Here is an 11,258-nt window from a genome sequence, read left to right as displayed (position 1 = left end):
GGGAGACGGGGGGAATACCATCAATAGTCCCTCCTGTGCTTCTGCTTGAAGGAGGCCATTCTGGTGATTTAGGAGAAGAGGGGGTGAGGGAGTGGAAGAGAGGGGTTGGTGCGTGTGTGTGTGTGTGTGTGTATGTGTGAGGGTAGGGGGGTGTTTTTGTGTGGAAAAGAGACGCAGTTTGGGTGCGGGGCGGGCGGAGAGACAGACTGGAGCAGCGACAGAGCAGAGCGCACGGAGCAAGGCGCGCACATTCACACACTGACTCCCCCCCTCCTCCTCCTCTCTCTCTCTCTCTCTCTCTCTCTCTCTCTCTCTCTCTCTCTTCCTAACTCACTCTCACACACAGAGAGAGAGACTGGGGGAGCAAGCTGCGCCTTTTCTTCGTCCAGACATACACTCTCACTCATTCCCTGGCGCACACACACAAGAGGCGACGGGCATATGTGGATATATGCAACAGATCCGTCTACAAGGAGAGCACCGCTTTTGTGTGCTATCCTCTACTTAAAGAAGGACACTACTTATAGATATATCCATTTATTTATTAATCTATTTTGCGGAGTTTTTTTGCGGACACTGAACAGCAGCGGAGGATTTAACATGCCAGACTTCTAAGAAGACATCTATTCTCTCCCCACCTATTTTTGTCCCTCTGTGGAAGAAATCGCCACAGTCTGAGCGCAGAAGATGGGGACAAAAATGAACCAAACCAAAGGAAATTTACTCTCTTCGGCACTACTCAAACTCATGCTTTTCGTCGCGATTTTGCACGGCGTCACCGGTAAGACTTTGAAATATAAAGTTTACGAGGAGCAAAAAGTGGGCACGGTTATTGCACGGTTAAAGGAGGATGTAGCCGGGGTTTTAGCCAAACTACCGAGTTCCTTGACCTTTCGGTTCCGTGCTATGCAACGGGGGAGTACGCCGTTCCTGTCTGTCCGGGAGGAGGACGGAGAAATAAGCATTGGCACCAAAATCGACCGCGAGAAGCTTTGTGAGAAAAACTTGAACTGTTCGATTGAATTCGATGTGGTCACACTCCCGACAGAGTACCTGCAGCTGTTCCATGTGGAGGTGGAAGTGCTGGACATTAACGACAACTCCCCGCACTTCTCCCGCGCCATCGTACCCATTGAGATCTCCGAGAGCGCGTCAGTGGGGACTCGAATCCCGCTGGACGGCGCCGTGGATGCGGACGTCGGAGAGAACTCGCTGCATACCTACTCTCTCACCCCAAATAACTTCTTTAAGATCGACGTGAGAACCAGGACAGATGGAGCCAAGTACGCAGAGCTGGTGGTGATGCGAGAGCTGGACCGGGAGGTGCAGTCCAGCTACCAGCTGCAGCTCACGGCCTCGGATAACGGTGTACCCCCCAAGTCTGGCTCTACTTTGCTTAAGATCAGCATCTCTGATTCCAATGACAACAGCCCAGCATTTGATGAGCAGGCTTATATCATCAACTTGCTGGAAAACTCCCCCCTTGGGACTCTAATCATTGATCTAAATGCTACAGATCCGGACGAAGGCACTAATGGGAAAATAGTCTACTCTTTCAGCAGTCATGTCTCGCCAAAGATCTTGGAAACATTTAAGATAAACCCAGAAAGTGGCCACATTACTCTTATTAAAAAAGTGGACTATGAAACCACTGCTTCCTATGAGCTGGATGTTCAGGCTCAGGACTTGGGCCCTAATTCTATCCCAGGCCTTTGCAAAATTGTAGTGAAAGTGGTGGACGTGAATGACAACAAACCAGAGATTAACATCAACCTGATGACGCCAGGCAAAGAGGAAGTGGCCTACATTTCAGAGGGTGCACCTGTGGATACCTTCATAGCTCTGGTGCGTGTGGATGACAGTGACACAGGGCTCAATGGCGAGGTGGTGTGCAGGCTGCATGGTCACGGCCACTTCAGGCTCCAGAAGACTTATGAGAAGAACTACATGATCCTCACCAACATCTCGCTGGACAGAGAGAAGAGGTCAGAGTACAGTCTGACAGTCATAGCTGAGGACCGGGGCTCCCCCAGCCTGTCCACCATTAAACACTTCACTGTTCAGGTGCTAGACGAAAATGACAATCCTCCACGTTTTGAGAAGAGCCGCTATGAGGTCTTCAAATCTGAGAACAACTCTCCTGGAGCCTACCTGATGACAGTGGTGGCCTCAGATCCAGATCTGGGTACCAATGGCCAGGTCACCTACACCATCATAGATGCTCTGGTCCAGGGGAGCCCCATATCCACTTACGTCACCATTGACCCCTCAAATGGCGCCATCTATGCCTTACGCAGTTTTGACCATGAAGATGTCAGTCGTATCGCCTTTACCATTCAGGCAAGAGATGGAGGAAACCCTGCTCTGTCAACCAACACCACTGTCCTCCTGACTGTCTTAGATGAAAATGACAACCCTCCCATTATTCACTCCCCCTCCCTCCGGAATCACACTGCCGAGCTTCCGGTGTGGAAGTATGCATCCCCAGGTCAGTTGATCACTGCGCTTAAAGTCACTGACAGGGACGCTGGAGCCAATGGAGAGGTGAGCTGCGCCATCGTCGGCGGTAATGAGGACGGGCTGTTTGTGATGGATGCTCGGCGATGTGAGCTCAGAACCAACGCCAGCTTGGAGCAGGCACCAAGGGATGTGATGGAGATCAGGGTGGAAGTGCAGGACAGGGGCACTAGCCGGCTGTCAACGGGGGCACTCCTCAGGCTCTCCCTGCAGGAGAACATGGACATCCTGCCCCCTCTCTACCCCACTGGCTCCAGCCAGGCCCCACTTGATCTTTCTCTCATTGTCATCATCTCTCTGGGGGCCGTTTGTGCTCTGCTGCTCATTGTCATGGTGATGTTTGCCACTGCCCGCTGCAGCCGTGAGAAGAAAGACCCGAGACACAACTATAACTGCCGTGTGGCAGAGAACAGCTACCAGAACCACCCCAAGAAGCCCACAAGGCAGATCCACAAGGCAGATATCACCCTGGTCCCAACCGTCAATGGGACCCTGCCTGTCCGGGCCCATCCACGCTCCCCCTCAGCCTCCCCTACACCTGAGAGGGGCACCTTGGGGAGCAGGCAGAGCCATCATAGCCGCCAGTCCCTCAACAGCCTGGTCACCATCTCCTCCAATCATGTGCCAGAGAATTTTGCCCTGGAACTGGCCCACGCCACACCTCCTGTAGAGGTAGGACAATGAGATTTCATGGTTTCTTTTGTTGTCTTAGTACATTTTTAAACCTAGACTGTAACTAAAACTATACATTTTTAAACATGGCAGTTATTTTTGCTACAAGTAGTGTTAATAGGCATCTATTAAAACCAAAAGATAAGCAACTTGAGATATTTCACTACAAAATAAACACCATGCACGTGTTTTTGTCTTATATTCAGTATTTGTTCTGAATTTATCCCTTGCTCCCATATTCTGTTACCTTCAGTCCTTTATATCATGTTTTTGTTGACCATCACATTCAGGAGCAAGTCACAAAGTCATACCACCCCCACCCCTTCCCCAAAGTGCTCCCCACCCCCCACCAAACATTGTCTTGTAGCCTTGCTTGTTTGACTCCATTCATTTTCCCCTCTTCATTTTTTCCTTTTATTTTTGTCTTTTTTGTCTTTTTTTCTTTTTTTTGTTCTCTTGGGATTGTAGCAAGTCTCACAGCTTCTGTCCATGCTCCATCAGGGCCAGTACCAGCCACGACCAAGCTTCAGAGGCAACAAATACACCAGGAGCTACAGGTAATGTACACTCAAAATGACGACTTTGGAGCCTTCGTTTTCATAGTGGTGGAAGTAAGGTTAAACTTAAAGGATATATTTGGAAAAGAAACATTTTTAGAGGATTTTGTCTATTGTCGGTACTTTCACAGTCCCTTACATCCATATCCAGTGGCTTTTTGGTTTAGAGTCAAACTGTATGCTCAATAACTTCACATTTGCATAATTTTATGCAAAACCTCTTCTGCAGAGCGCTCTCCCCCTCTCTGTGCACCTTATTATCCATCAGTAGCATGGTACTCCCATAACCATTTGATAATATTATTGTCAGTGATTAGCCACTATGAGAAATGTATCAAATCTATGTCTCTCTGTGCAGATATGCCCTCAATGAGATGGATAAATTCAGTCTGAAGGACAGCGGCCGTGGAGACAGCGAGGCTGGTGACAGTGACTACGAGCCAGGCAGGGAGTCACCCATGGATAGGCTCCTTGGTGAGGGCTTTACTGAGCTATATGCCCCTGATGGCCAGCACAGAACGCATGCAGGTACACCCCTGGCCCCACCATCCATCCAGACCACCCACCTACTCCACAACCCTCCCTTCACATCCCATCATTCCTCTCTCCTCAACGCCGAGTCCTGAATCAAATAGGCACATTCTTTTTTGCAGTTTTTACAGTGCATTGATTTGCTAAAACCTAATATCCTTATAGTGTAGGTTTTCCAATATCTACAAAATATCACAGGAAAAACTAAGAACCTTTGGCTGCAATTAACAGTTTATTTCTTCATCAATTAATCTGCCATATACTTTGCAGATTAATCATTTGGTCTATAAATCTCATAAAATAATGAAAAATGCCCATAATAACCTCCTGGAGCTCATGATAACATCTTCAGAATATTTATTTTGTCCAAATAGCAGAAGCTTCATAAGTCTGAGTTAGCCAAAACAAATGGCTCTTTCAAACTGAGTCTTTTGTAGTACAAATTTCCATCTTTGTCTTTCCCCAAACAGTGTTCCTTATTGTGTTGAAGTGGAGGGATAGTAACACAAAGAAGGATTGTTGTACTAAAAAGACTAACTTTGGAAGATCCCTACCGGATCTGACTCACTCAGACTGCTGAAACCTCATATTAGCTTCAGCTGAACTTGAAAATGCATTTTGCACAGATTGTGGATGGTGGAACTTATCCCCTCTCTCTTACAGTGGAGTCAAGGTAGAGATCACTTCAGGACCAGTGAGAATATTATATTAAGATAGATTTAAAACAGTCCAAACCTATCCTTTCATTTCAAATGATTACTTTCCATCCATGCTCTTGGCAACAGAATGCAGGATGCTATACTCAAATCCACAAAGTGACAAGTCTATGTTAGAATCATGAGAATTTTGACCTATAAACAGGTCAGAAGAAGTTAAGAAACCCTGGCTTAACATATGCCAAGTGACACTCCTTACTCTATTCATCTGCTACCTGAAACATTACGTTAGCAATTTTGGCATGCCTTTTTTTGTTCTGCATTGCAAGTGCCTGCATGTGCATTGGCTGTGGACTTTCATAAATGATACTGTACATACTCAACCACAGAGTTTCACCTCACTGTCACTGAGTTCTTGAGATATCTCACCAGATAGCTCAACTGATCCTCCTTTAGAGCCACCCATCTTCTCCCTACTGTCACACTGCATGGAGTTTCCATCCTCTCCACAGTGCTGTTAACAAGGCATGACTTGACCCTACTGACTCAGAACCACCTAGCATCAAATATCTGGCAGGTTTCAATGACTAGTCGAGTTGTATACACACTCTAAAATTCCTCTGTCTCTCAGACTGTCTTAGCTAACGCCACACAGGTTGCAAGCTGCCGCAGCTTCTTTTATCACACCATCCTCTCCACCCATAGATCCCGCTTCTTTCCAGCCAGCTACCCACACAGCCATCACTCGATACTGCATTTGAGCTACATCCCAATTAAAGTCGACCCAGACGGGCAGACAATCTCATCACTAACCTCCCTCCCTTCCTTTATAGCTTTGTGGAGGAGCTCTGCTCGTTAGTCACTCTCCTTTTTCCCGCCTTCAAGCCTTCACTTTCAGCCGTCCAAACCGAAGCCCCCATGCTCCTCTGATGAAAAGGAGGCATTTAATTGCCATGTGACGAATAGTTGCTATGGAGTTGGCTCCGAGTTGTGCCCGTGATTAAGCCCTGAGGAGCATAATTACATCTCAAAGCTCACCTTTCTCCTTCTGTATGTTCATCCTGCCTTCCGCCCCCATGTCTACTGCAGCATGGATGATTTAGAGCAGCATTTAGTCAGTGCACTGTCATTATGTCTGGATATGGTAGCCCTGACTGCTCAAGGGGAGGATGAGGCAGAAACTCTTTGTTTGTAGCCCAGATTGATGCAGAAGATTTTTATATATTATCAAGAAACGTATCCTAAGACTGGAATTATTGCAAAACTCAATTGCTTCAAGAGCCCATCAAGAAAACATGAACCTCTCCAAAAAAGCAGGATTACAAGAACTCTCAATGAATTGCTTTGCTCATTCATTTACTTTCTGAGAGTTAGATGTGAAGATTGATATTAATCTCAGGTCAGTGTGTTAAACAAAGAGCTGGAGAAAGATTAGCGTAGCTTAGCATAAAGACAGTAAGCAGGAGGAAACAGCTAGCCTGGCTCTGTCCAAAGTCCAATCAGTCATATCTCTCTTAGAAAGAATGCAAACAAGCGTATTCTCCAAAATGCTGAACTATTCTTTCAACTAGTGGAGTCTATGACTGCAGAGATCCCTCGTAGAACCATCTGTACTCAGGCTACATGGTTTTCTAGCCTTGTATCAAGTATCCATTTAAAAATTACATTATACTGGAAACTGAAGATATTTTATGCGATTTGATTTTATGAGCAGCAAAATGCACAAGGTCTTTTTAATACAAAGTCCTTTGTGTTGGTTACAGGTAGAAGTGGATCTCTTCACCACAGACACTGCTGTACAGAAAGTCAGAGTGCTGAGAAGTTTGTCTGTGATAAACTGCAGATTGGTTAAAAAATATCCTCCCTGTCGAGGTTGACCCCATTCTTTTAGCATAATGAATGAGAACTAAACAGTGTTGTCACATACAGGCAAAAGTGAGGGAAGGCGTGTACTGTCCATCAAGGCTAATACTTATTCTAAATGGGTTAAAGGGGCACTCCACCAATTTTGTTATATCAAATCAATGTACTACTTTAAATTTAGTACTGAGCACTACTCCTTTTGTGAAAACAGTTATATAATATCTTCTGTGGTCCTGGAGGAGTTTTGTTGAGTCTGAGGAAAAAACAAACAAACAAAAAAACACTAGTGATGTCATAGTGATGTCATCAGGGATAGCTCAGCTGGAGCCTAGAGACTAGAAATGTAGAACAGAAAGTCTGAATTACAAACATGGACTTTGAAAGAAGTGGGTGTTTACCAGACAAAGAGAGTCTAATGAAAGACATAATTGAGTTGCATTATAGGAAATCCAGTGTTACTGGAGACTGACTTATACTAGGCACCAAAATCCAGGATGTCTTGGTCTCTGCTGCTTCAATTTTCATTTTTTTTTTTTTTTTTAAATCTGCATGTTATGAAACCTCAAATATTATAGAAGTGCAATACTAAATCACTGGAGAGCCCATTCAAAAATGTCCTCACATTGTAGTCCTCAGTCTAGTCTAGATCTCAGTGCCAAAACTGCTTGTCTTTCCTCCTGCTCAGTGGAACAGCGCCCCCCAGCTGCTCTTTTATCAGGGATAAAAGTAGAATTTGTTTTCTGATGAAAATTAGATAAAAGAAAAGCTCTTTAGTAAACAAACATAGCAATGGCAGCAAGCCATGTAGTCTTAAGTTCCAAATAAACTAGTCAGATATTTCAGTGGCAAGTTAATCAGTCAGTAAGTCAACTGAATTGACTCAGACAGGCAGGCTTTCAGTTAATGTTTGCCTGACATGTTTTTTTTTTCATTTTTACACACAAATCAGTTGGGTTAAATCTTTCATTTTTACCCTTTCATCAGCAGGGCACCCAATCTGCTGCTGCCCCCGCACTGTTATTTCCCTTCCAGTGCACCCAAATGCACTTTTCATCTGCTCTAAGATGTATTATAAATGTTCCTTTCATGTTAATGAGGGGATAATGAAGTCCCTCAATAGCACGACTGAAAAGCGCCGCACTCCTTTAATGAAGGCTTTAAGTTGGCATATTTGATTTGTCTAATTTATTCTTCTGAGATTTTCTATTTGAAGATTTAATATTGAAAAGAGCAACTTGAAAGGGAAAAATGCAGGGCTTTTAGAGGAGGAGTTATTTTGAATGGGTAATAGGCATTGATCGGCCTTGCTGAATTGTCTCTCTGTGGTAAATACATTGGAAGGTAGCAGGCAGCGCTCCTGCAGAGAGCCTTTCAGACTAATTAGGGCAGATTTCCACCGTGTTTCCACAGACAGTACAGCAAAAACACCTGAGGAGAGCAGGGAAAATATTAGCTGGATGGAAAAAAGACTCAACTGACAGCAATCTCCTTTACATCTCTTTCATTGTGTCATCAAATTTATAGTTGTTTTGCTCAAACATGAAAAATGTACATAAACATAAAATAATGGAATCTCCTTTAGTAGCTACAAGATAACATATATATATATATATATATATATTGTCAACTTTTCAAGAAAAAAACAGCCTTGTTGTAAGCTTTGACAATGCAGTTTTAAGATGATGTCATTAAAGGGTCTGTTTTGCCTTAAGTGGTAGGACAATTGTCTAAGCCTATAAAGAATCATTTTATCTCTTAGTTTGTCTAAAAACCTAAAAATCATGTAATATGAATATCCATATTTTTCACTGGTCAGCAACCTTTTAAGTTGAAGCAATTCCTTATCACTGGGTGTCACATTCTTTCATTTTGAATAGTTAGAAGGAAACAATGCCCAGTATTTCACAAAAAAAGCAAAACTCTGAGAACAGGCAGGAAAGATAAGTATACTTAAACAGAGTGTGAACAGATTTGAAACAATTAGATGATTAATAGTTGATTGAAAGGAAATTAGTTGGCAACAATTATGGATTCAGAGATGTGAGGATTTTCTCGTTATCTCAGTTTTAATTCATTGTAATTGAATATCTTTGGGTTTTGGACTGTTGTTTGGACAAATCAAGTAATTTGAAGACATCAGTTTGGGCTCTGGCAACTTGTGGAGGGCATTTTTCAAATGTTATGATTTTTAATAGACCAAACGATTCATTGACAAAAAAAAGGATAATGAATATTATTGTGAATACTTCAGTGTTTTTACTTTTATGTTTTTACACCAATGTGTAAGACTGGGTATAGTTTTAATTTTTTTGACATGTTAAATGTTGTCTAAATAGAACTTTGCATGAATGAAGTCTGTTTCTGCATGAATACACTGACTATATGCGTGGCTCAGCGTTCCCGATTACTTATGACTGTTTCTCTCTGTCTCTTCAGCTATGAGGCTCTGCACAGAGGAGTGTCGGGTCCTGGGTCACTCGGATCAGTGCTGGATGCCCCCCCTGGCATCGCCGGCCTCGACGTCCTCCGACTACCGCAGCAACCTCTACATACCTGGAGAGGAAGCACGTCAACCTACCGACCTCTCCCAGGACAAGACCCCACAGCCATGCACTGACACTGGCCCCACCCGGAACCAGAGCTTCTCCACCTTTGGCAAGGACCTCAATGGGGAGGATGGTGGTGAAGAGGAGGGTGGAGATGATGACAGAGGCGAGGCCACAGACGAAGACCTGTGCGGGACCACATCGTTGCTGTCAGAGATGAGCAGCGTGTTCCAGAGGTTGCTTCCCCAGGGTCTGGACTCATACGTGCAGGTCACCGAGAACCAGAAGGGGACTAGCCTCAGTGGGGTCGGGGTACCAATGACTGGGTCTTTAGATCGCAGGAGGGGACACCTGCCTGGCAAGCCCAACCCCTCTGTTCACCAGCAGGGCGTGGCAGCCTGGGCCGCCAACACCCACTTCCAGAACCCAGGAAGCAGCATCGGCCCATCTGGCCACCACCAGGGTGGCAGCTACCACACCCTGAAACCCAGCACCAAGCTCAGCTGCCAGAGCAGCAGCCATAAGGGTTCACAGGCACCCAAAAACAGCCCCCAGAACAGCGGCCATACACCCAAACCCCACAGCAGCCCTCTGCTCACGGCACTGGTCAGCCCCACTTTGGTGCAGCCTTCCCCAGCCCCGGTGCCAGTGCCTGTGCCGCTCCCTGGGCCCTCTTCCAAGTGGCTGCCAGCCATGGAGGAGATCCCAGAGAACTATGAAGAGGACGATTTCGACTCAGTGCTCAGCCACCTTCAGGGCAAACGCAGCGACAGCCGACACGAGCTAGTGGATGCCAGCGAACTGGTGGCTGAGATCAACAAACTGTTACAGGATGTCCGGCAGAGCTAGACTTCCTGTTTCTTATCCTGTTTATTTATTCACCACCTGCTGACTGCTTCCTTTTATCTTACGAGTAAAAGTGACGGTCTCTAGGTGGCAAAAGAAGGACAGAAAAATAACTGAAATAAGAGATAAAGACAAAAAACAAGACCTGCAATTGTCGTTAAAATTGCATTTCTAATGTAATAATTGTGTTTTGTGAATGCTAAATATCCAAAAAATTGTTTGTAATTGCTGGTTTGGTACACAATGTACACTATGTGACTGTATTTATCTTTGTATTTTAAAAATACATTTGTATACTTATATTTATAAAAAAAAGTGTATATAAACTTAATCAGAAGTCTATTTTTATATTTTGAATGCATGTTGAGTACAAAAATGTTGAATCAAGACTTTGACATGCGATCGACATTCTACATATTTAAATTGTCTTTTGTATTGTGATTTTTTTTATTTGTCACTATGTTATGTATACATGAATATATTAATGAATTAATAGACACTTGTCTTTGTGGATTATTGTGGGGAGGGGGACAGTACACAAATAAAAATAATAATATACAAACATGAATCAGTGTCTGTGGGTTATATTTCATGTACATCTCTCCTTTACAAGTCGGTATGAAGCAACAAGTAGATCTCACATGAACAAAATATCACTCTTTTATTGACGGAGGGAAGAACTGAAGGAAGTGGGATCTTTATGACTTCTCTCGTGAAAATAAAATGAAGGAAAGTTAAAAGCACACTCTGTAATGTGGTTAAAGCACCCAATAACAACCCCATAACCCCACACTTTACTGCTGGTGCATTCAAACTCAATATGCTCTACATGGCTGAGAGTATATGTACACCTGAACATTATAGACAAATATATATTAGAATCAGAATCAGATTTAACTTTATTGCACAATGTCAGGTCAGATCAGAAAGATACTAAGTACTGTACATACAGGGTTGTGGTACAGGCAGTACAAGGAATACTGTAATAAATACATTATGAATAATAGGAGTAATGTGTAATGTACTGTTTTTATTGTATATACAAACACTGCAGATGTATGTTTTGTTTA

The 11,258-nt window shown here is 43.9% G+C and overlaps 1 protein-coding gene across 3 annotated transcripts; it reads left to right on the top strand.

The window, feature by feature from the left end:
- Nucleotides 1-240: 240 nt before the first annotated feature.
- On the top strand, nucleotides 241-10,756 carry pcdh18b (protocadherin 18b). 3 transcript variants are annotated; one of them, XM_067598498.1, is made up of 4 exons: nucleotides 241-3,189; nucleotides 3,691-3,746; nucleotides 4,105-4,274; nucleotides 9,233-10,756. In XM_067598498.1, exons 1-4 carry the CDS (start codon nucleotides 688-690, stop codon nucleotides 10,189-10,191), a joined length of 3,687 nt encoding a protein of 1,228 aa, XP_067454599.1. In that variant the 5' UTR covers nucleotides 241-687; the 3' UTR covers nucleotides 10,192-10,756. The 3 variants fall into 3 exon arrangements, with proteins under 3 accessions (XP_067454599.1, XP_067454600.1, XP_067454598.1); XM_067598499.1 differs by having other exon boundaries at nucleotides 3,658-3,746; nucleotides 4,105-4,220; XM_067598497.1 differs by having other exon boundaries at nucleotides 242-3,189; nucleotides 3,658-3,746.
- The last annotated feature ends 502 nt before the right edge of the window (nucleotides 10,757-11,258 follow it).

The sequence above is a fragment of the Thunnus thynnus genome, chromosome 9 (genome assembly GCF_963924715.1).
Source record: "Thunnus thynnus chromosome 9, fThuThy2.1, whole genome shotgun sequence".
Classification (NCBI taxonomy): Eukaryota; Metazoa; Chordata; class Actinopteri; order Scombriformes; family Scombridae; genus Thunnus; species Thunnus thynnus.
Note: the sequence above shows the minus strand (reverse complement) of the source record. Positions and strands in the feature narration are given on the sequence as shown.

Excerpts from the sequence above, each read along its gene's own strand:
- pcdh18b (XM_067598497.1), top strand. The coding sequence starts at position 688 with ATGGGGACAAAAATGAACCAAACCAAAGGAAATTTACTCTCTTCGGCA. Across the intron at positions 3,190-3,657 it reads ACGCCACACCTCCTGTAGAG|CAAGTCTCACAGCTTCTGTC; the intron begins GTAGGACAATGA and ends TTGGGATTGTAG. Across the intron at positions 4,275-9,232 it reads CCAGCACAGAACGCATGCAG|CTATGAGGCTCTGCACAGAG; the intron begins GTACACCCCTGG and ends CTGTCTCTTCAG.